The 25,864-nt window shown below is 37.6% G+C and overlaps 2 protein-coding genes across 2 annotated transcripts in view; one reads left to right on the forward strand and one right to left on the reverse strand.

Moving 5' to 3' along the window:
- Positions 1 to 2,563, forward strand: part of ZC3H13 (zinc finger CCCH-type containing 13) — a 51,159-nt gene extending 48,596 nt beyond the window's left edge. The window contains 2 exon segments of the mRNA XM_070933027.1: positions 744 to 907; positions 2,078 to 2,563. Of these exon segments, the coding sequence (XP_070789128.1) occupies positions 744 to 907; positions 2,078 to 2,245 (332 nt within the window). The 3' untranslated portion in view covers positions 2,246 to 2,563.
- Positions 2,564 to 4,149: 1,586 nt separating this feature from the next.
- On the reverse strand, positions 4,150 to 24,728 carry CPB2 (carboxypeptidase B2). Its single transcript, XM_070933028.1, has 11 exons — positions 24,652 to 24,728; positions 20,398 to 20,473; positions 18,227 to 18,351; positions 18,011 to 18,119; positions 16,704 to 16,805; positions 15,943 to 16,047; positions 14,104 to 14,214; positions 8,408 to 8,498; positions 7,120 to 7,322; positions 4,843 to 4,927; positions 4,150 to 4,754 (listed from the first exon to the last, which is right to left on the reverse strand). Exons 1-11 carry the CDS (start codon positions 24,726 to 24,728, stop codon positions 4,570 to 4,572), a joined length of 1,269 nt encoding a protein of 422 aa, XP_070789129.1. The 3' UTR covers positions 4,150 to 4,569.
- Positions 24,729 to 25,864: the final 1,136 nt, after the last annotated feature.

Here is a 25,864-nt window from a genome sequence, read left to right on the forward strand (position 1 = left end):
TTCCTCTCGGCCGCCCAAGGGATCCCTCTCTTTTCCCCTTTCCCTTCAGGAGAGGGTAGGTCCGCAGACCTGTCAGTAGCGGTTAGCCAGTCAGGGTGCCATTTCCCTGACTGCATCCCCGCGACACCAAACTGGAAGCCCTTATTTATTTTTGTTTTTGAGCATGTGTCATTCTGAAAAGACTACTCCTAATTGTGCAGGGTCCGTTTATAAATCAGAGCAACATGCTCACCAGGATAATGCCTGCAGGTTTGTAAAGACTTTATTGAGTTTTCTGTTGAAACAATTTTGCTCTGTCTTTGTGTGCATAAAATCTCCCTTTCTCCAGAGAGGGAGATCATGTAATCTGTTCCTCTTCCTGCCACAGAGAAGGGAGGTGTTCTAAGGCAGGGGTCACCAACCGTTCAGACCTCAGGGACCACTAAATTCATAATTTTAAATCTCGCGGATGACTAATATGATTTTTTAAAAAAGATAAATAGTATTTAGTGCAATATAAAAAATGCAAATAATTTCTGCGGACCACCAGAATTTTCTCATGGACCATCAGTAGTCCACGGACCACCAGTTGGTGAACACTGTTCTAAGGGAAGTGGGGTGGGCTAGACTCGGGGAACTGTATATTGGGAGGGGAAGTAGGGACTTCACATTATTCTCTAAAGACAGTGTCTTTGTTGATATTGGAGATCTGAATCCCCATTTTAGAAGACTTTAGATCTCATTGTTATATTGCCTCTTTGTAGATGCAGAGAGCCTTTTCGAGCATGAATTTGGGGCTTTGAATATGGCTGCCCTACTGCGAAAAGAAGAGCGAGCCGGACTGCTGTGCAACCTGGGTCCTTGCTGTAAAGCTCTTTGCTTTCGGAGGGATTCTGCAATCCGCAAGCAGCTTGTGAAAAATGAAAAGGCGAGTACCTGAAACCTATTTTAACATATAGTAAACTTTGATGCGGAAATCATTGTCCATGTAGTCATCCAGTTACATAGCTGCAACATATTTTGCTCATTTATTTTTAAAGCCTTTTTTCCTCCTCTTTGTGAAAGCAACATGAATTTAATGAAAATTCTAAAAATGGGATTATCACTTTGTTGAGCAGCTATTGTTCCACTGAAATAATATTCAGAGTCTTTCTGTGAAATCCATGATATTCAGAAATGCTTTTTAATATTCTAGCAAGCGTAATCTTCAAAATGAATTCATTCTACATCTAAATCTTTCCCCTTTAAAAGGTAAATTTTAATTTGTTTTTAAAATTATTGGGTGTTTTAAATTTGTCTCGGCCAAATTGTTTAATTCGGTTTTATTCTGTTTTTAATTTTGTATTTATGTGTTTTATTCTGTGGCTGTTCACTGCCCTGAGTCCTTCGGGAGTAGGGCGGTATATAAATCCAATAAATGAAATTCATTCATTCATTCATTCATTCATTCATTTTTATGTGTCATATTTATATGGCCGTCCATCTCCCAAAAGCATGACTGTGTTCTCCCAGAATTCTGGGGCAGAATATTTATTTTGAAAAATGGATTTACATTTAATCTTACAAAAAAGGTACCTGATTCTTAAAATTTGGAGTTTCCTGCTTTGACGTCTTCCTCGTCTTATCTGTCTGCAGAAGGCTTATGATTGTTTTGGACATCTTTCATGTAGAACAGGGGTCCCCAACCCACAGGCCGCGGCCTATTCATAACTGGGCCATGTGAGCTGTGGGTGCCTATATCATCTTGCACAAGTGGTGGGGCCGGCGTACATACACATGCAGGCAAATTGCGCAAGTTGAGCTCTGGGCACGTATGTGTGTGCCAGCCTGCCACTCGTGCAAGTTGAACACACGTGTGTGCCGGCCTGCTGCTTGTGCAGCCCGATTCCCCTCTCCCTACCCCCCCCCCAAGCCGGACCACCAAGCTGTAAAGATTGGGGACCGCTGATCTAGAACTTTTGGTGCTGTGCCTCCAATTATCTCAATGGTGTATATATTTTTACAGAATAAAATATGCTGCTGCTGAAATGCTAGTAATCATACATTAGAATACTTATCATGCTGTCATTGCTAATATAAGTCATATCCTGTCCAACAGGGCACAACAAAACAAACCTACACAAATCCTCCAGTGGTGGACAATGAGTTGCTACGGCTAAGCCTACGATTGTTTAAACGCAAGACTGTACAGCAAGGGTCTGGACCAGATAAGACAGAGGACACTAAACTTTCACAACCATATGTTCCAGAAATGTGCCTGTCCTGAGCCAGAATCTCCTGGCCCTACGGTTGTTTTGTTTCACTGTTTGATAATATTGATGTTTTCAGTCTTATTTCCTTTAAGTATGATGTTGCCACAAGAATGAAAATACTCAAAAGAGTACGGGTGTGGTTTCTGAGACAGAATGACAGGGAAAGTATTTAGTACAAAAAACGAAGACCACTTTGTCTGTTTTTGCTGCATGTTTTACAACAGAGTTTTAACCATGGATTTTATTTAAAAAGTCACTTGTGTTTAAGTGTGTAAAAACGTCCATTTTTGGATAGCTGTTTTATCATCTATTAAATTTTTAAGAAGAAAACAGTTCTGATTTTTTTTCCATTTCTTTTTTCTCTTTTCCATAACATTTTCCTTTGTAAGATTACTACTCAGTAAGATGAGTAAGCTGATAATCTTTACCATCCAAAAAGAATCATGAAAACAGAATGCATGTTATCTACATGAAATCAATTATTTTTTTTAATTATGAAGATGAGATAAATCCAGACTCATGCTCAGTGGAATTCCTCAGATGCTAGAGGGAAAAGTGGGATTATTTTTTCCAGTTCTTCCTCCAGGTCAGGTCTCAGATGGGGCTACTTCTGAAATTGATCCTTGATGTTTAATTTAGTTTGTGGTTAATATGTTTTTGAAAAAGGTTCCATTTATCTAGACATTCTCACTAAATGTCCTTGAAATATATTAGGTCATAATCTAAAAGTGCAGATGCTAATAGTGCTGTATATAAATATTCTTTTTGTTTGTTTGAACATACTGACTTTGTTATTTAGCTGCTTGTTTTGCTGACTGGAATTGTCTCTCCAACCAAGGATGCTTTTTTTCTATGATCAGCCAGTAAGAGGCACCTACATTCCAAAAAAACAGAGACCAATTGGCAAATTTAGTTTTGGATGAGATGTTTCTTCAGTTTGCATTTTAGTTTGGCTTCACCCAAGACCATCTACAGATAGTCTTCAGACTGTGACCAGAGCTTCAGACCCGTTTGAAGTTGTTTTATTTCTGCCTCTTCCTTTGTTTTCTTTCTCTAAATATCCCACTCCATTATTGGTCCTTTTCTTTCAGTTTATCAGTGTTCTGTGCCATTGGATAATTTGGGGAAGAAATTTCCCCCTTGGGTCTTTCTTAAGATTTGTTCTACCATGTGCAATGTTAGAATATAATTATCTCTTGCACATAGGTGGTGTAATTTAGCCTGTTCTTAAACAAGACAGGAGGCTTATAAAGAAGAAGAATGATGTAAATATTCTCATTGTCTGTAATGGACAAAAGATCCAGTTACAGGTGTGATCTATTTGTGCTATTAAGATGGTTTTGTTTATTGGTACTTGTTAAAATTGCTTAATGTTGCTGGCTGAAGCATTGATAGCCTCAGCACCACACAGTTGCCAAATTATGAAGGAAAATATTTTATATTCCTCCTAAATTGGGGATCAGTACAACTACAACTCATTTTCATGCATGTTTGATCCTCTGCTGACAAGTTCTATGACATTTTCACATAGTGTACTGTTAACAACACAAGGCTGAGTTCGTTCTTTCTAGAAAAAGGCCTAAAATCTGTCCATTTGCCTTTGAATCGGGGTGAAATCCAGCAGGTTCTGGCAGGTTCTGGAGAAACAGTAGCAGAAATTTTGAGCAGTTTGGAGAACCGGCAAATGCCACCTCTGGCTAGCCCCAGAGTGGGGTGGGAATGGAGATTTTGTAATATCCTTCCCCCAGGGGTGGGGAGGGAATGGGGATTTTGCAGTATCCTTCCTTTGGAGTGGGGTGGGAATGGAGATTTTGCAGTATCCTTCCCCTGCCATGCCCACCAAGCCACGCCCACAGAACCGGTAGTAAAAAAAAAAATGGATTTCACTACTGCTTTGAATGTACTTACAGACAATACATGGAAATCAATTATTTTTAATAGAGCTGTCATAGTTCTGAAATGATCTAAAAGAAAGGTTTTGATCCTTGCATAAGGACAGCACTACTTTGCTACTCATTAAAGCAGCCACAATATTTTTTTAGACTTCCAGCTTAGTAATTCCCCACCCCCATGCAGCTATCTTAAAAGTTCCAATTGACCTTTTAAAGCAGTAGCACCTTTCTTCAGGTTCATATGGGGGAAAAGATTGCAGCTGCTTTTAACAGCAGTTGAGCAATGCTGTGTTCATGTGAGTTGGAAAGCCATTCTTCAGAATCATGTTTGAACAGCCTCATTACCCACACTATTAATCATAGGAAAATAACATGGAAAATAAGTCTTATTTGAAATTAAAATAGCAAAACAACGTGAATTAAGTGGACTCTGTGTAATGCATGTTTTACACATTTTCAATCACATGTGAAGCTATAGTTTTGATTCCGGTAATTGCTTCGTAGCAGGTCGGCTTAATGAGATGCTGAGGAAGTAAGAATCCATATCTTCCTGTGTCCCGAAGCTCAAAAGTGAAAGAATACTTAATACCTTGGTCGTAAGCCCAGTCATCCGAACCGCCTGGGGCTAAATCTATGAGGGAAACCAGAAGTATTAAGGACCCAAGCTCAGCAAAGGCCTGTTGATAAACAGAGGTACTTCGTGTTCTCACGGTACTTACAGATTGTCTGTGCACCAGAGCCTGCCACATAGCGGTTGTGGTATGTGTTTTTAATAGCACCAGTCACTTGGTTTGCCACCAGTTGCTGAAAAGAAGACAACTGGTTAATTAAATCATCATGGAGAACATATGTTTTAAGTCTGATCGCAAAAAGAGAGCTGTCCAAAAAAAGACTTTTATCTTGTTCTGGATGTCCATGCGCTGTCTTTAAAACTAAGTTTCCCAAGGATGGCCCAGAGATTTTGAATTCTTCACAAGATTGTAACAAAATTAAAAGATGTACATTTTTACAGAAAACAAAAAAAAGCTAAAGCTGCAAGTAAGCAGAAGAGATGTCAGTCCCAGACCTGGTGTGCTTGAGATTAAAATCCTATCTGTGGTTTACCATGATGTAAAAACTAGGCTATTGTGTGCCCATGGCTTTTTATTAATCTCCCTATTTCCAGTGATTGCATGCTTTCGAATTTTACCCTTTTGTGTCCTTTTCACAAGTTCTATTGTGTCTGTTTGCTTTGGTTCCTAGTCTGAAATCCCTTTTGTTACCAGTATATTATGGCTGACATTGTTTTCTGTGGGGGGAGGGGGGGAATCTAAAATGTGCAAGGCAACATTGACTTTCATTTAGCAAAAACAGCATAAAATGTGACTAGAAATAAATTTAATTTTGAATGTTGTTATCATTGTCCAGTAGTAGAACAGATGCTGTTGATGGACAAGCTTTTGGGTTTCCCAAAATTGAGCCTCTGCAACAGATTGTGAGATTACAGGAGGAGAAGAGCAAAAGAAGAACATTGTCCTTGTAGGGCAGCAACTATGGAGAAAACATTGCACTCCAATTTCAAACTTGGAAACTTTTAAGATATGTGGGCTTCAACTGCCACAAATGAGTTCAGCTCCCAAAAATGTTGGCTAGGGAATTCTGGGAGCTGAAGTCCATACCTCATGTTTGAGATAACGCTGCTCTAAATGCAGCAGTCTTTTAGTTTTGAGTTACACAGTGAAAACTCTTGAAGAGCACAGGACAAGCAAAATCCTTTTGTTAGTAAAGTCAGACAATCTCAATGTGTAGACGCTAATAACAAAGTTCTGAATCCTTGAAAGACACCATTATTGCCGAGAGCAATTAATTGCTCACTATAGCGATCCTCAGTCTGAGGGGTTGGCCATTTGATCATTCACTTTTCTTTACAAAAATAAAAATTGATTTATTTATTTACTTACATACTCTCTCTGGCTCCAAAATTGTTTTTGTGGGCATTCAATCTAATGCAATTGGCATTTTAATTCCTGATTTTTTTCATTAATTGTAGTAATTAAAAAGCAATACTTCATGATGAATAACATACTTCTTTCTGCATTATACTACTTTAATATAGTGTATTAAAATATCTGTTTTAATGTACTATTTCTGCTATACCTAAACATGTGACAAACCATGATTTCAGTTCTTGATTCATTCTAGTGGGATAGATTCCTTGGTTTGGCGTTTGGAGAAAGCCTGGCTTACAAACATTCATTTTAGGAGAAATACTCAACACACATATTCTTGTTTGGTCCCAATTGACATCCATCCATCATATAAACTTGCTTCTGTGCCTAGCAGCTATTGTGTTATAACCTTCAATGTAATTCCCCTGTACTTAGATACGAAAGGTGCAAATGCTCTATGAATTATCTCTTACAAGAATCTGTGTATTTTTATACACTTGTTCTGAATATTCTATATTCCTCTCAGACTTGAAGCATCCTTCAAAATGATAAATATAGCGGATAGATGGATACTGATCCAAAAGTCTGTTTTCTCAGTAAATAGATAAAAGCCAAAAATAAGGTCGCTGTGTTATGGATTCAGTTCGGATGTGGGAATAGATAGTTGCTTGTTAAGAGAATGATCACACAGGAAGAAATTAGAAACTTTTGATTGTAGTTTATGGCAATTTTCCATTTCAGCTGAATGTAGCAAAGTATTTTATACAAAGCATGATGTATTTTTAGATCATGGTTTGATTGTTTTGTAAATAATGGCTTGCTGCATTCAAATGAAATAAGTGGTGGAGGAAGAAGCATGAAAACCAAACCGCCATCGCTATTTGCTTTTATAACACAACAATATGGCCTGCTACAACTTCTTGTTGACATTATGGGCAGGCACTCATCATCTAGCCACTTTTTCTTAATAAAGTGTCCTTTGTACTCTTTAAGGAAGAAAAAACCCAAGTCCAAAAAAATGATCGCAAAAGCCCTCCTGAGCTCAGACTTAAAGAGAGGGATTCTTACCAGCTCATCATGATCTTTAGATTGATTTCTAGTATATGAATATGGAAACAGAACCATCTGGGAGTAAGAGTGCATTGTTAGGTATGCTTTAATACGATCCTTCCGTTTTCTGAGAAAATCAGCCACAGCTTTTACTTCTGGTTCAGACTCGGGGTAAGGTCCACAGTAAGTCTCTTCACAGTCGTCTCTAGATGCACCTTTTCCTTTATTTAGGAAAAAAATAAAAGCTTTAATTAGCTTAAAATTATAGGACCCAGTGGCAACAAATGGAAAACAATTTTTAAAATTTATTTATACTAGAGCTTGAAACTGAATGAAGTCCTTATAGGTGGTGGTTGCAAATAGGTCTCAGTCTGCTACTGATAATCCTGTATTATCAGAGCATTCACCATTTTCACGTTGAGGCGTGTGGGCCTTTAATTCACATGAGTTGGGGTTACTGGCAAAATGTGCAAAACTTAATTTGAGTCATATTTTAAAAAAATTCTCTGAATTTAAGCAATTTCCTTTCTGGCTCCTTAAAAATTACAGTACAAGTTGAGGACAAACATGGAAGGGCACGAATAGAGCTTTAGTATTTCCCCCCCCCAAAAAAAAAACCACACAGGGAAGTAGTTGCCCTCTCTTTGTATACTATGGTTGTTTTATGTGTGACATTTTGCTGCTTAGCTTCACTTAAGAAAAAGACAAGCAAATCACTAGAATATAAATTGACACCAACCACACTCCTTACTAGCACTGATGATGTTACCTTGTTTGGGTAATGAAACGTCTTCAAGAAAACAAGCAAGCTCAGAGAGCACCAAGGACCCCTCACTTAAGAAAAAAGACAATTTCATTTGAGGATGAGAACAGGGTACTGTTTGCCTCCTCCAGGTTGCAACTAACTGAAAGCATCAGAAAACCTTCATTACTGGATGAATCTGGATGCTTTTCTGATGGAATATATGGACCCACATTTTGTTTTCTTGTACATTTTCCCAAGCTATTAAGATCTAGTTCAGCCTTTTCCAGTCAAATGGTACCCCTAACCCTCACCAGCATGGACTGATGATGGTATATGTAGTCCAACACAATCTTGGGGAATCTGAGTAATTCTATGCCCTTGTATTGAAAAATAAAATTGAATTCAGTGGTGTTTAACATAGGATAGGTTTGGAGAGCATTTTATATATCAAGTGGAGTATGAAACTTGTTTTCCCCAAGTATATGTAAGTCAGTTTATACTTTATTACTGCAATAAATATTCATAGTGACTGTGTGTATGTCCAAACAAACATCATCTTACCACACCAGCCTGCATCAAAATTGCGATTCATATCTGTCCCAATGCACTTGTTGTTGCCATGCTTTGAGCGGCTTTTTCTCCACATTCGATTCTGTAGATAACACACATATACATCCGTATCTATGTAAATATGTTAATGTTAACGTCACCAATGCATAATTTGTAACCTAAAAGAAATCTCATAGCACATCATTTCACCTTCGAAAACAAGGCTTCCCAAAGAACCCCTTGTTATCAACAGTGTTTTCTGAGCAGGCAGTAAATGTATTATTGTACATTTTAAGGTTGATCCACGGATGCAAGTAAATGTATGCTTAAATGAGTCTAAAATGCTACACTATTTGTTTTGATGGTGGGCATTGTAGCCAAAGCAATACACAGTGCAGACCAAAAGAGGAAGCGCTTGAAAGAGCATGAAGTCTGGAATCTAGAACTAAGGCCACCAATGCTCCAAGGGCTGTTGGCAATCCCAACCTTGAAAAACAGATGACTCTAAGAAATCCATGCTTGTTGAGCAGAAGCATCTTTCTGGTTAAAGTTAAACCTTGGTGAACATGTCTATTTCACTTTACAGTAATTAGGCCAAGGAGAACTGGGGATCAACATTTCCTTCTCCATGTACCCCATCAATTTTCCCTAATGAGAGCTACTTTTCACTTTTTTCCTCCCTGCAACAATCTGTGAGTGAGGTGAAACCGAGATTCTAGATTCACACATTGTGTTAAACATTGGTATAAGGGTTTAGACTTAGAGAAAATTGTAACCATGTGGTAAGACTCACCATGTGCTAATAGAAATAGCAATAGCACTTAGACTTATATACCACTTCACAGTGCTTTAGAGCCCTCTCTAAGCAGTTTACAGAGTCAGCCTATTGCCCCCAACAATCTGGGTCCTCATTTTACCCACCTCGGAAGGATGGAAGGCTGAGTCAACCTTGAGCCTGGTGAGATTTGAACTGCTAAATTGCAGGCAGCCGGCAGGCAGCAGAAGTAGCCTGCAATATTGCACTCTAACCACTGTGCCACCATGGCTCAGCTAAGAACTAGCTGCATTAGAGTTTACCAGGCTTCTGAACCAAACCAGAATGTATAGCTCAAGGTTATCTGGTGTAAAGCAAAGATAGCTTGAACTAAATACTCAAGATATTTCTAAACCCATCTTGCGGATCCAAGTGAGTATCAAGCAACATATTGAAAAGTAGAATTATCTTGTGTTATTTTTCTCTATGGATGTACAGTACACTGTCAAGCAAGGCTCCTGTTGTTCATGGTACTATTCTGTGGGTCAGGATGAATTCCTAGATTTTCCCTGCTTTCACAAGGTGCAGAATTTTGTTGAGCCCCAATGAAAGAAAACTAAATGTGTAAAAAAAAAAAAAAGACAGACAAAAAAAGAAAAAGGAAAAACCTACCAAAAACCTTCTTTGATCTAGCAGAGGAATTTAATTTAGTAGACATCTGGCGAACACTGCACCCAAATAAAAAACAATATACGTTCTATTCTAACCCAGAAAAATCATGGTCAAGAATTGACATGATGTGGGTAAACAGGAACATAGGGATGGAAATTATGTCAGCAGAAATCATACCAAATGTCTGGGCAGACCACAATCCGCTAGAAATTAGATGGAAAAACCTTTATAAAAGAGGAAATAAGAGATGGAGACTAAATTTACAATTCCTGAGAGATAAGCAAAATATTGCGAAAGTAAAGGGAGAACTAAAATCCTTTTTTGAGGAGAATGAAAAGGAACCAACTGCCCAAGGAATAATATGGGATGCAATGAAGGCGTACCTGAGAGGCCTGACAATATCTTATGGGTCACACAAAAGCAAAGAAAAAAGAAAGTTACAGAAGGAACTGTTGGACGAATTAGGAAAAGCGGAGAAGATAGTGGAGCAAAACCCAGGCAATGAGGCAGCTAAAGAAAATTGGATGATCCTACGACATAAATTAAACATTCTAGATCAGGAGGAATTGGCGTATAAGATAAAACAGACCAAACAATACTATTTTGAAAATGCAAACAAACCGGGCAGGTGGCTCTCCTATAAATTAAAAAAAGAGAAAAAGAAAGGGATTATATATCAGCCGGAAGATTCAGAGGGACATATTGTGAATAAACAAGAAGACAAATTAGAGATTATTCAAGAGTACTACGCTACTCTATATGAAGAGGAAGGAATTCCAAAAGAAAAAGTGGATAAATACCTATCGGAAGAAACACTCCCATTAATAGGGGAGGACGAGAGAGAAATGCTTAACAAAGAAATTACAATGACGGCGTTAAAGATGGTGATATCGAAACTTAAAAAGAACAAATCACCTGGCCCAGATGGATTCCCAGGAGAATTATACAAAAACCCAGATTTAGAGGAAATTCTTCTACCAAAATTGCTAGAAATCTACAATGAAGCCCTGACAAAATCCAAAATACCGGAATCATGGCGGGAGGCATACATTACACTCCTCCAAAAAGAAGGTGCAGATCAAAAATTGATAAAAAATTATAGACCTATCTCACTTCTCAATATGGATTATAAGATCTATATGAGTGTTATAGCAGGAAGGTTAAAGATAATCTTGAATAATTTGATACATAGCAACCAAAATGGATTCCTTCCTGGGAGACAGATAAGAAACAATACAAGGATAGTAATAGACATACTGGAATATTATGAGGCACACCCGAATAAAGAAATAGCATTGGTCTTTTTAGATGCCCAGAAGGCATCTATTTGAATTGGGACTTTATGATACAACAGATTAAAAAGATGAATTTTGGTCCAAATTTCGAAAACACAATAACCACAATATATGAAAAACAAAGAGCCAACATTTTACTTAATGGAGAATTGACAAAAACTTTCCAAATTAGAAAGGGGGTGAGACAAGAGTGTCCCTTGTCACCACTTTTGTATATATTAGCCCTAGAAGTTCTATTAAAAAGGATTAGAGACAATAATGGAATCAAGGGATTGACAATTAGAAAGGAGACGTAAAAGACTCGGGCATTTGCTGACGATGTGGCCCTTATTATGGAGGAGCCATTAGAAACAGGCGTTAAAATACTGGAAGAATTGGGTAAATATGGAGAGGTAGCCGGCCTTAAATAAAACCAAAACCAAACTGCTAACCAAAAATATGACTGAGGAACGAAAGAAAGCACTTGAAGAAGCAATGGGGCTCCAAATAGCAAAGAAGGTAAAATATCTGGGGGTGTGGATATCGGCAAGGTGTTCGGCCCTTAAGGAAGACAATTACGTGCCCTTAATTAGAAATGTTAAACAGGACCTAGAAAAGTGGGGAAAGCTCCAGGTATCATTTTTAGGCAGGATTGCAGCAATAAAAATGAGCGTATTACCAAAGTTGCTATACCTGTTCCAAACTGCCCCTATTAAATTGGACAAAAAATTCTTCTCAGAACTTAATTCTATCATAAGAAAATTTATTTGGGGCGGGAAAAAACCTAGGATTGCGATAAGAAATTTGCAAGACAAAAAGGATAGAGGTGGGTTCGGACTCCCAGTATGGGAAATGTACCACAAGCAGCGAATTTGGTCTGGTTGAAGGAGTGGGCAACTCTGGAAAATAAAAGACTCCTGATTTTGGAAGGGCATGATCTACAGAGGGGCTGGCATGCCTTCCTCTGGGACATGGGGAAAAGAGCAAGGACATATTTTCATAGCCATAAAATAAGGGATACACTAATACAGACATGGGGTGAAATAAGACGGAAACAATATACAAAAGTCCCGAGATGGCTCTCCACAATGGAGGCCATGATATATCCTAACTTATTGGAATTGGGGAAAATGGTCAAATATAAAGAGATATTAGATGGGGGAGGAAACCTTAAAACAAATGAAGAACTGGAAGAACAGGGCATCCACATTGATTGGTGGCCGTATGCACAAATAAAGTCCCGGTATAAAAAGGACAAGGAGGAGTTTGGCATTGAGATAGGTACTAACGGATTCGATAAGATATGGATGGGAACAGACAACAAAATATTAGTGAAATTATACAACTACTTGTTGGAATACGATATGATGGAAGAGGTGGTTAAGGAACAGATGATAGCATGGGCCAAAAACATCGGACAGAGTATAAATTTAAATGAATGGGACATAATCTGGAATAGCAACCTTAAGATGACCAGGGCAGTGACCTATAAGGAAAATCAATATAAGATGCTGTACAGGTGGTACCTAGCCCCGGCCAGGATAGCTAAAATATATCCCAACATGAGTCCCAATTGTTGGAAATGTGGCCATCACCAAGGCACCTACTATCATTGCTGCTGGACCTGCCCCCAAGTGAAAAAATTTTGGAAAATGATCTGGAAATGACTTATGGAAATAATAAAAGAAAATATTGATTTTGAACTAAAGATCTTTCTCCTGGGAATCCTGAAAACAGAATACGAAAAAAAGAAGAAGTACCTAATTACACATATAACGACAGCGGCAAGAATAACCTACGCTCAGTATTGGAAGGAGAAAAAACCACCACCCAAAGAACAAGTAATCAGGAAAATATTAGAGTGCGCTGAAATGAACAAGCTAACATTAGAACTTAACGAAAGAGAGAACACGGAGTATTATAATGTGTGGGAATTGTGGTACGAGTGGATAGAGAAAAGAAACAAAAAGTGAAATTTGAGAAGTATTAAGGTTAATTAATAATGATCATAAAGAGTTAACTATTACCATGTACATTACTGAACTAAGGTTGTAATCTACGTAAATAACAAGTAAACAATATGTATATAACTGTATCTAATTAACTGTATATAATTACCTGTAATAATACCCAAACCATATACAAGCAAAGATACAATACTATGTAAATAATATGTAAATAATTTAACACCACGGAACCGAAAAATGCAGAATTGTATTTCTATATTTTCACAATAAAAACCAATTAAAAAAAAGAAAAAAAAAGAAATCTAAATGTGAAACTCATTGCTAAGTTTGAAACTTACACCAAATAAATTGTTCCTGCATCTGGCACAAGATTATCACAGGAAAATAAATTTATAAAAGTATTCCTTCAATAAGTATATAGTACTTACAAAGTAATTACATTTAATAAATAAATATAGTGAGCATCTACCCTGTTTCCCTGAAAATAAAACATCCCCTGATAATAAACCCAATCTGGCTTTTGAATGCATGCGCTAAAATAAACCTCCCCCTGAAAATAAGCCCTCCCCAAAAATATTTAAACACAGAGCTGGAAATCAGGTAAGATGGCAAAAGGAGCCCCATCTTGCTCCACGTTCCCCAAAATAATAAGACCTCCCCGAAAATAAGGCCAAGCACTTATTTCGGGTTTCAAAAAAATATAAGACAGGGTCTTATTTTTGGGGAAACATGGTAATTAGAACCAGCATCTAATTTAGAACCAAGATCTAATTCACAGAAAATAGGGTCAAAGAATGAATTATTCTGTAAAAATTGAAATTAGACACTATTTTTTGTGTGATCTAGCAGGAAATTTTCATTCTTCCTCTAGTAACATTAAAAAAAAGAGGCAATCCTACAGCACAAAGCTTATTGATTTGAATACTGTTTTATGATGCATAAGGTAATGCAACATTGTAACAAGTCATCTCAATGTAGATTATTTGGACTTTCAAACTTTCCAGACCAAATTTCATATATCTATAAAAATTTTATACTTACAGTACTCCATGTATACTCATAACCATCCACATTCATTACTGGCATGACATAGAAATCAAGGTTCTGTAGGAGTCTTGCCATTATTACATCCCTATTTAGAAATTGTGTAACCTAGAAGTGGATGCAAATATAAGATTTAATGGAAACTGCTGAGTAGTTTGCTATATTCAGTCAATTATTAAGGCATAATTCTAGGGTTGCAACCTACTCATTTTTAGTACTCATTTTGCTACCTCTGGTAAACAATTGTGCTTCACCAACAGCATGTGTCTGATCCCACTAAATAATTATAGAGAAATTTCTCCTGCACTTGTTGGAATTCTCTTTCCCCTTTTCCTCTAAGAGCTCAAGGCAGCATACATAGGACTGGAAAGAATTTATAGGTGAGAAGAAATAGAAGGATAACTTATCCCTACTCCTATCACTTTTTGTCCTGTTTTCAGAACTGAGGACAGATTTCTTGTGCCCATCTTCGCAACATAGTGCTAGTCAGTTATGTTGTATTACAACTCCCACCATACTAAGTCAATGGATGATAAAGGCAACACAAGCAGAGCGCAGTAGACTGAAGAAGGAGAAGGAGTCCCTGCAGATTTTACTCCGCTAGTTGTCAACTATAGAAGGCGATGCTCATCTATGTTTCAAGGCCATTGAGCCAGGGCTCTCTGAAGACATTTCCATGGTCATATGGCCAGCATGACGTTACGGAGCACTGTTATCTTTCCACTGTAGTGGTACCTATTTATCTATTTGTATTTGCATTCTTTTGAACTGCTAAGTTGGCAGGAACTGGGGCGAGGACGGGAACTCATTCTGTTATGTGGCTGGGCTGCTGGCTTTTCGGCCAACAAGCCCAGCATCTTAACCACTGAGCACACCACACCTGAAGGAGGAGAAGGCATGCCTTCTTTTAAAAAAAGCAACCTTTTAATATAAGGCTCTGAATTATGTAATCGCCATAAAAAATTTCCCACTGTGCCTCAGAGTCACTCTGTGTTGCAGTTTAAAGATGAGTAGCTCTAATTGCTTACTAGTTATCACCATTGCTTCTCACTTCTTGGGTTAATGCTTTATCCTATGTCCTGTAGGATCCCATGAAGAATGAGGAATTCTACCAGGGACAGACCAATTCAATAGACATTGAACTGGTTTTGTATACTTTTAATCTGTTCCCTACTTTATCCTTCTAAGCCAATTTATGCAAAAGCATAATGCGTGGAATTAACCCATTACCTGAATTTGCATAGTATCATAAATTGCATGACCTGATCTCTTGTCACACACTAGGCTTAAATGGTTGGCTAGTTTATGGATCAGGGTGTTACATGAACACAATCACGGTTGACCTACTGACTTTTTTGTCCTCTGTAATGATATGTGGGAATGACCTTTGGAAACGAGGAAGAGCTGCAGCCAGAGGGATGATCAGATAAGAGAAAATGTAGCCCACAGCAGGAAAGAGGACATGTCAACTATCTCAGAAGAGACCCTCCCTAGTTTCTTGGGCTGTAAGGTGACGGGAGAAGTGTACTTTCAGGTGTGCAAGGTTGATGTCAGCCTTACGTGGTAGCGCATCCAAACAACAAGCACATCCAGATGAAATAATTTATTTTATTGTAAGTTTTTACTTTCATTAACAGAATCTCCCTTTATTTTTGTCTCTGCTCTGCTTCTATCTTCTCTTTAAAATAAATAAAAGACTCCAAGCTCCTTGGGAACCAGAACTCATGTTTATTTATCAAATTCTGAAAAGCACCACCCTTTTCCTTTTATATTTTGGTGGGTATGTAATGTATGTGCAAGTTAGTAAATACTTAAAAAAAAACACCATCAACTTACATGTCCTATAAACCAGAGACAACAAGCTGGCGAAACCCATTCTCTTGCATGGATTCCACAATCAATCCAGATGGCATTTTTGGGAGTTCTGCTTCTACTCGAAAGCTAATAAAAAGGAATTTAATGGCATAGGTTCTCAAGAAGACATATGGCTACTTGATCCCACTGATTATCCTAAATCAACATTACTTATAAAATAATTTCCAAAATAACATGTCACTTTAAAGTTTTGATATCAGTGCAACAAGCAAAAAAAATTAAAATTGTCTCTCTCCTGAAAATAAAATCAAAATCCAGTGGAAAGAAAATAGTAGGGCAGTTTTCAGCTCTCTTAACTCCATTTTCTCAAGTCGTTTTGGTTGTAACTAGGCGTACCCACTTGACATGTCCAGAGGGCAGTGGTGAAATCCAATTTTTTTTACTATTGGTTCTGTGGGTGTGGCTTGGTGGGCGTGGTGTGGCTTGGTGGGCATGACAGGGGAAGGATACTGCAAAATCTCCATTCCCATCTCACTCCTGGGGGAAGGATATTGCAATATCTCCATTTCCACCCCACTCTGAGGCCAGCCAGAGGTGGTATTTGCTGGTTCTCTGAACTGCTCAAAATTTCTGCTACTGGTTCTCCAGAACCTGTCAGAACCTGCTGGATTTCACCCCTGCCAGAGGGGTTCCCAAACTGCCACGGTTCCACCTTTGCCTAGTTCCCTGTTCCAGATAGCATTTCACCCTCTGAAGAAATTGTGAGGTTTGGCCAAACATACCTTCAAAACATAAAGCGGACGTTTATCAAAAGAAGATCCAATATGTATCTTTTGGATGACATCAGGATGTCTTGCAACTATTTCATCCATCCATGTATATATCTAAAAGATAAAATGGCTCTTTCACCAGAGATAGGGCATTTAAAATTTTTGAAGCAACAACTTCCTTCTATTATTCCATCAGTTAATTCCAGATGACATCAATAGGATCCCAACTACTATTCGTGTCTTTCCTAATTTTTTCCAGGGTGATTGTATATTGAGCACAGACTATACCAGGTTCCACAAAGTTGGGATACAATAAATATTTCTGAAGGTCAGAACAGCCATTTAAGCAATTTGTGTGTTCCAACAATTAAAAGAATAATGGAAGAGGCAGGAAAAAGCAATTGGTGTGACCTAACTCTGTTTCTGCAATATAGTTACAACAATATCAAGTTAGCTTACTTTACAGGCTTAATGTAATGATTTGAAGAAGATAAATCATGGATATTGTCAGGCCTGGAAGCCATCTTTTGCGTATTTTAAACCCGAATTTTTTTATTGTTGTCAAAAAGGGTTTTGAGCTGATTAAAAGCATTACATTAGTGGTACAAGATATGGGTCATAAAACTCGGGGACCAATTACATCAAGTCTTACCACTTTTAGAGAATTAAATTATATAGTGTATGAAAAGAAGCATAACTTTGGACTTGTCTCTCTGGCATAAAAATAAGGGACAAAATGACAGTAATTGGATCTTTCTCTAGCAAACCATAATGAATTACTTTAAAGGCCTTATGGAAAAAACCTCAACCTTAACAGTCTTCCCAAAAACCTCCAAGGAAGATACCATTATAATTTTAGGCTGGGTGGTGGTGGGGTCACATTTTCCTCTTAACTGCAATTTACACCAATTGCAGTTTCCAAGCACACTAATCTTCAAACCAAATCCAATTCTTAAAAAGTGGTCTAAGGTAATGGTGATGAAGGTATGCGCTCCAGTAGGACCCCACTTGGTAAACCAGCCAAATATGGGTGAAGGTTCCTCCTTATCATCATACTCTCCTTCCATGAATTCAGGAAAACTCCCAAGTTGCAGGTCCAAGTTGCAGCCAATCAGATGACCTCTTGAGAAATAGCAAGTCTTCCAATTCAATTTGGTCAATTGCATAGAGCAATTATTGGCTCATGGCATCCAGGGAAGATGTTTGTTAGTTGACCTAAACAATCTTATGACTATTTCACTATGAAATCCTTGGTTAGTAACTCCCTGAGAACCTACCACAGTTTTAGGAATAAAGGGACCAGTTACACCAAGTCTTACCACTTTTAGAGAATGATATTGCTGATAGAATGAAATAGAACTGCGGGGGGTAACAGTGTCATTGACAGTTTGTAGGTCAATAATTTTCTGAACATCTTGCAGAGAAACTCTGAAAAGAAAGAGCAAAACGGTTCCTCATCTTTGATTTAAAAAAAAAAACATGGCTTGATAGTATCCTACTCGCAGGCATGGAGAACAGGGCAGAAAATATCATACCTGAATAAAATGGCAGATCGGTTAAGCTCCGCTTTCACATGATCTACATCAGAAACATTGACGTAAAAATGTACCTCCTTATTCCTTACAATGTTTTCAGGGGAAGCAGGTTGCCAAAGCACAATCTGTTTTGAAATGAAAGAGAACGACAAACAGAATGGGGTAATTACTTGTTATACTTTCTCGTGGCAATCCGTTTTATCTTGCAGCTTTTACTTTCTGCTCTTTTTATGCAAAATATTTTGAGAGAAGTAGTTGGGGGTTTCCTTTCTACTTGTTCGGGAACTAAACTCAAAACTAGTAAGGTAGAAAACTAGTAATTTTCTGTCCTATCTACCTTGGTTTTGCTACTTCGATTTACATATTAATTCTCATTGCATGATACTATCTATCTAATATAAATTGCATGATGCAATAATTATGTTCCCATTGCCAGCATGTTAAGTATTCTGTACATGCATATTCCTATAAATACATTAACTAAGGGGATATCACAAATCTTTATTTACTCCCTGCTAATCCTAATCTGTGTTTTTACTTCAATTCTACATCAGTCTAGGAATAGCTTTCAACTCCCCTCTTTTGCAAAATCTTCCACAATTCTAGCTTGTTCGTTTTATTATACACTTTTTTCTATCAATAAATGTAATCTATCTTTCTCACATTCAAATACTTTTCAGTGATCCACTGGCACAAAACTGCAGGGCTCTTCCTGAATTTTGCTGGCACACCTAACTCATTAATTCCCACACTCGCCCCCCCACCTCCCACCCCCCCAGTTTTTGCATGTACTCTTGCTACCTTCACCTTTGTGTAGGGGAACAATAAAAACATTCTTCCAGTTGCCAGACAGAGATGCAATCTTCACATGTACTCTTGGTAAGGGCTGAGGATGGCAACCTGACAAGTAAGGATAGGCCAGAACTATTGTGTAAAGATGGAAGAGATGCTAATCTTAGAGGCTGGGAAACATATGGCTTAGAATTCATTGGTTCAAAACAACTGGAGAAAAAAAAAGACTAGGATTAACTCTTAGGGCTGAGGTACACATATATAGGGTTTGATTCCTGTGTTCTTCTATCTTCTGAGCATGTATGACGTGGTGGTACCTTCCATAAACCTATTTAAGTAGCTGCATTTCTGCAAGTGTCAACTTACTGAAGAAAGGAGGCTACTCACTGCTCTGATTGTTAGAGAAAAACTGACACAGGTAAAGCATGTTGCAAAGCCAGTTTCACCTTTTAATCATAAGCAAACCAGCTCCCTATTTTAACATTCATCCACCTTCTCTCTATAGATCTATAGCCTTCTTGCTTTTCAACTTTCTCACAGCATTATTTCATAATATTATTTTCTTGGACATTAACAGTTGTAGCATTCATTTCAATCCTACTCTTCAATATATCTCTAGCATTTTCTTTTCTTTTCTTTCTTTTTGGGGGGTGTGTGTCTTCTTTGCCCATTTCCAAAACAAAATGTCAGTTCCTTGCGATCCTTCACAATATTCTGTTAATCTCTTTTTCCTCAGTATGCATCGTATGTATTTTTGAATCCTTTTTGCAGCAATTATTTTTCTATGTGCTTTTCGTCACCCTCTTTCATATCAATATTCCATCAAGCATACTTTCTCATAAAGACCATTAGTGTAAATCCACACATTTCTTTGTGGTGATGATTCAGATTTCATGTAGCTGCCTAGTCCAGTGGATGTATAACTCTTCATTTTGTTCCAAGCAATTTCTACATCCTCTTTATTTACTATGCATTTTATTAGATTAATCTGTCCGCCAATATATTTTTATAAATATATTGAGGAATGGATTAATATATACATATATAAATTTTCTTTTCCTGCAGTTATTCTACTTTCGCTCCTTTGTTTCACCTTTTCTCCCTTCTGTGTCCATTTTTTTTTCTTAAACTCCATTCAAAATACTACCAAAAATGGTCGTAAATGAGTACTATATTCTGACTAGGTTTATATATATCACCTTAAGCTGTTGATCATTAATCAATCACAATTGGCTGAGTTTGTGCTAAACTGTTTATTAACCAACATGGCTCATTTCACATCACATTAAGCCAAAAGCAAATTCAACCCATTACAGTTTAATGCAATGTGAAAACCCAGCTTTTCTGCACTATATTCAAGATTTGCCAAAAGCTATTACCTCAAAAGCAGTGGTCAGATTCCGTAGAATGTCTGCTTCTCTGTCAGATTTTGGAAAAGCCCACAAAACCTGATCACTGAAAGAGAAAGAATGAGAATGCAAAGATCTGAGCTGCAGGAACCATGGACCGAAATTATGAGTTTCCCATTCTGAACAGCCATGTTCATGAGCAGCCATGAATATATAAAAGAGCCATGATGGCGCAGTGGTTAGAATTCAGTATTGCAGGCTAATTCTGCCCACAGCTAGGAGTTCTATCCTCTCCGGCTCAAGGTTGACTCAGCCTTCCATCCTTCTGAGGTTGGTAAAATGAGAACCCAGATTGTTGGGGGCAATAGGCTGACTCTGTACACCACTTAGAGAAGGCTGTAAAACATTGTGAAGTTGTATATAAGTCTAAATGCTATTGCTAGTGCTATAGACTCCAAATAATGTTGCAAGGAGCCATTCCAGGAGCTTTGGCCCATCTAGCATGTTTTGGAATAGCCCACATTGACTGGGGAAGTCCAACTGATCTGCTGGAATGGAGTCTGGGTGGAACTGGAAAAATATTGTGCATTTCTCATAATATATAGTGTATGTGATGATTTGAGCTTCTGCATGTCTTTGCCTTAATGTCAGCAACCCTACATAGATGTAGAAGCCTACCAAACTGGAAACTCACTATGATCAAATGAAATGTCTGAAGGAACCACATAATCCTGAAGTTGCAGCTAAATATACTGCCCTACAAGCCACATTAATCCATGTTGGCTTATCCAAATGTGACTTTGAAGAGAGTTATGATTAGATATACAAGTAGTCCACGACTTATGACATCAACTGAGCCCAAAATTTATGTTGTTAAGTGAGGCATTTATTAAGTGAGTTTTGCCCCATTTTACGACCTTTCTTGCTACATTTATTAAGTGAATCAGCATAGTTGATAAAATAGTAACACGGTTAAGTGAATCTGGTTTCCCCGTTGATTTTGCTTTGGAAAAATTTGGACACGTGAATGAGGGAACTGCACATTTGTTTTTGTTTTTCCATCATTGTGACACTGCAATTAGGTCATTACATCTGTTTTATTTCCTATATCCATTTTAATTAAAATGAAAAGTCCCTATCACTTATAAATCACTTCATTGTGAAATCAAGAGTTAGTACGAGCTAAAAAAACATGACTTTTATGAAATCGGAAACCACATGAAACTTGGTTCCTGAAACCATATTTGTTAAAGGATGGTCTCTGCCCTTCTTTCCTGGAAGCACCTAATCCCCAATTCTGCTTACTGGAACCATAGAGCTAGTAACGCCTCTATTTTAATTTTTTTTTGGGTAATATACAAGTTTAGAGACCATCTATCTCACTCACAGAGCAATTATTTATATGGTCTCTCCTCCTGGTGGCTATGTTGTATGAATGTTGTATGGACCACCACTGCTTGACTCTTAGCTATCTGGGAGTAATTTTCTTCTCTGTTGAATAGAACACAAGAGGACTTGCCAAGGAAATCAGCTTGTTTGATAACTCTAGCTAATAGGCTTGAGCTTCAGGTCAACAAACCAAAATGCTGGGTATTGATTTAGCTTTGTGCTTGTTATAACAAATCTCTGCTTGCCTGTCTGAAAGCAATTTTCTGTCAACAGAAGTATGATGGGTGGTGAAACCAGTTGATCTGGGACAAGGTTTTGGCTAGCAATGGATGAGGTTGTTTGGTGAGTCCTTCTAGGCTTCAGATGAAGTATAAAGCAGAGGTTGGAGTGAGCTGTGGTTCATGGCCTCTCTCTCCTCTTTTGCTGCAAGTTCACATGGACGTCTGGTTCTTCAGATGAGAAGGATGAGAATAATCTCTCCTGATTATGGTTAGAAGCACTGAAGGCCACCAAGAAATCAGAAGAACCAAATGGAAATCCCCCTTTTCCTAGACCTCACTTAAATCACCACCAGGGTGGTCAAGACTGTTTAAACCTTAAAATTGGGCAAAGTACTTAGTGATAAATTGATTGAAAGACATTTAATCATTTGCATCCTATTTTACTTGGAGTTGAGATGACATGCTTCCCAAAGCCTATAACAGGTATATAGTTAATTTAACATCTATAAAAATGTAGAGATTCAGTGTGTTATGTTAATTTTAATTTTAAAATATTTTTATTGGTTTTATTACGCTAATGCATGTAGACTCAAAACCTAAGTCCTCAATAAGGTTAGTGAGATATTGGGCTTGAATTTCACTCGAGGCAGTTGGATAACTTTGTAAAGATAATGGAAACTTCTATAACTGAAATTGTTCTGCTGATGGAACAAATATTGCCACTGAACCTCAGAGCTAAGTAATACCCCTTCCTGATCATATTCCAACTGTGAGAAATCATCTGGTGCACTTCTCATTATAGCTTCATCAGAAAATGGAACTGAAGACTTCTGAGGGTGTGATTATATTGTTACATTTTTGGATATAATCTGTTTGTTGCATGTTTTTCAAATTTAAATCATCTATGCATAGATCTATCAGCAGAGTGAAATTCCCTCCCTCCCAATCTTTCCACTCCACCAGACACCTGCCATTGTGCAAGTTTTGAATTTTTGGCTTCAGTCATGTTGTTCTGGGCAAAGGGAATTTCCCCATTGCCCCAAACCAACCACATGAGGAAGTTGGAACCTGACATGATCAAATCCAGCAGGTGATGGTGCTGTGGAAACATAAGGGAGGAACAACCTCTTTCTCAGCTGATGGGTTGCCATTCATCCCTGAAACTGGAGCCTTCAGTGATGAAATGATTATCAAAGTTTCAAAACAATGAGCTGATTCTAAAACTGTGATTATGTCATTCTCAATATTAGTTGATTCACATGATCTCTCTGGGAACAACCATGCAGTCTGTTCTTGGGTAATGGATCAGCCAGATTTAGGCAGGAAGAGCACCTAAGTGATAAGATTAAGGCTGCATCCAGTGGTGAAATGTAAAATTTGTTACTACCGGTTCTGTGGGCGTGACGTGATGGTGGTGGGTAATGTGACTGGATGGGCATGACCAATTTTTTTTTGTTTTAACTTTTAAAACCATTTTTTCTACAACCTCTTCGGCGAAAGGCTTTTTAAAAAACTCAGCTTGGATCGTCAGAGGCATTTAAAAGAAAAAAAACCCTATTTTTCTTTTTTTAAAAAGCCTCTGCCGATCAGGCAACTCAGCTTGGATCGTCAGAGGCATTTAAAAGAAAAAAAGGGTTTTTTTTTCTTTTAAAAGCCTTTGACAATCATCAGAGGCTTTTTTTTTTACTTTTAAAAGCATTTTTTCCGCTGAAGAGGTTGTAGAAAAAATGCTTTTAAAAGTAAAAAAAAACAGCCTCTGATGATTGTGAGACTCAGCTGGGCATGGGGGGGGGCAGGGATTTTTGCTACTGGTTCTCCAAACCACCCGCCTCCATCGCTACTGGATCGGGCAATCCGGTCTGAACCGGGAGCATTTCACCTCTGGCTGCATCCCTGAATAAACATATAAAATACAAGGACTAGAGAGAGTAAAGCATTCACTTGTATGGAATCCATTCGCAACAGTTTTGAGCAAAAATGAGATTTAACATCCAAAGAAAAATAGTGCATATAATAAATTCACATGTTAATCCACATATAAAATGAATTTAAGGATTCCAGTTTGATGGCTATGTTTATCTATTTTATCTATTGAAGAGAATATATCCTATTGCTATATAAAGTTTTTGATTAACTTATTAATAACTGTTGTGTTCTAAAGTTTATTATTAACCTATTAAAGTTTATTTTCTTCTGGAAAGCCCCTTCCAATGATTTATCGAAAATTTGGGACCTAAATGTTAAGAAATCATTGATCATTAAATCATTAAAAAGTTAGCAGAAACCTAATTGTTATGCTTCTCTCAAGTAAGTCAACTTGACAGAAGAAATCAAAGAAAAGGATATAGTATTGTTTTTATAAAATATATATTCTGTTTCAATCAGGAGGAAGAGAGTCGTTTCCTAATTTTAGGTGGCAATTTTTAAAAACTTTACTCTAAATTGACTTGTTAATAGACAGTTGTGCTCCGGTTTTAGTTTAGTCTCACTGTGACATATATTGGCATTAAATTGATATGTAATTTATCTATGCTACAAGTTTCTCATTATGGGTCTTCTCTTCTCCACATAATCATTTGGCAGTATAAAGATCTGATCTCTACATCCATTTGGGCCTACGTCCTTATTTTCTGAAAACATTTCCTATCTTTTTCACTAAAAGATAAATACGTACCTCTGGGAAGCAGAAACAGAGGTCTTTTGATTGAAGATTGATACCAAACAAAAAAGGAAAAACTTTAGAGCAGCCATTTGCAATGAAACCAAGAGAAATAGTGAAGGTTGCTGACTTACTTTGTTGATTTTCTAAAGTCTATATTGAAAGAATGGTTAAAATTTAATATTCTCTCTCTTTCTCTCTGCAGTTTCTTTCCCCCTTCTGGCAACTCCCTTTTCCTCTATCTGAATCTGAGCAGTTCATATCTTTATTAATAACGATAATTGCTAGTATATGCAGTTCTGATTGATTGCTAAAGTTAACACAAATTATACTTTGATCCCTGTAGCGCAAATCTATGCTTATCTTTAATTGGGCAGGAAACAAAGCACATTCTCTTCTCACTGATTAATTTATTCATATCATATATGATATCTTCCTATTGACATTAGGCGAATCATAATGTCCTTATTGAATAAAATGGTGTAACTATGTTTTGAATTCAGTAGGCAGTTCTGCTCATGGTATCTCAAATGCTGAACAAAGGGAAGAATATAGTAACCAAAATGATTAAGGAGTTGCAGCAGAGAGATGTAAAATTAGCCATCAGCCTGGAAAAGAATGAAGTTTTTCTTTCTTTCTTTCTCACAATGGTGTGATGATCAACAAATTCATGGAGAAGCTGCATAACTCAATTCATGGAGTCTCTCTCTGTCTCTCTTCAAATCCGGGCAAGTGTCTGGATGTGTCCTTCCATTTTTATGGCAAGATTATGTGAAGTGATTTGGCATTGCCTCCTTGGGTTGAGCAGAGGGACTGGCCCAAAATCACCCAGCTGGCCTTGTGTCTAAGTTGAGATTGGAATTCACCATCTCTTGGTTTCTAGCCTGGCGACTTAACCACTACACTAACTCGTTCTCTTCTTTTATATATTTATGAACTGAATTTTACACCAATCAGAGCAGTCGTATGTGACAAGGAAATCATCCCATTACTAGTTTTCATCTGACAAGCACACTTGACATGTTCTTAATAGTCCAGATGTTCCCACTGCCCAAAAAGGACGTGGGACCACTCATATGCCAGTATGTAATTTATTCTCCCATGAGAAATCATATTTATACAGAGCTGTCCACATACTGTATGTAAGATATAAGCAACAGTCTCTCTTTTTGTTTCATTTTTTTCTGACCCATCTGGTTCCTCAGCATTTTTCTACAGTTCTTCTTCC

This window comes from Pituophis catenifer, unplaced genomic scaffold (assembly GCF_029215685.1).
Source record: "Pituophis catenifer annectens isolate HBS135680 unplaced genomic scaffold, rPitCat1.0.hap2 SCAF_1, whole genome shotgun sequence".
In the NCBI taxonomy this organism is placed as follows: domain Eukaryota; kingdom Metazoa; phylum Chordata; class Lepidosauria; order Squamata; family Colubridae; genus Pituophis; species Pituophis catenifer.

Coding starts and splice junctions, on each gene's coding strand:
- CPB2 (XM_070933028.1), bottom strand. CDS start 24,728: ATGGCTGCTCTAAAGTTTTTCCTTTTTTGTTTGGTATCAATCTTCAAT. Junction 14,215..15,942: donor GTCTCTGGTTTATAGGACAT/GTAAGTTGATGG, acceptor ATCCACTTCTAG/GTTACACAATTTCTAAATAG. Junction 7,323..8,407: donor TTTTGATGCAGGCTGGTGTG/GTAAGATGATGT, acceptor TCCTAAATAAAG/GAAAAGGTGCATCTAGAGAC.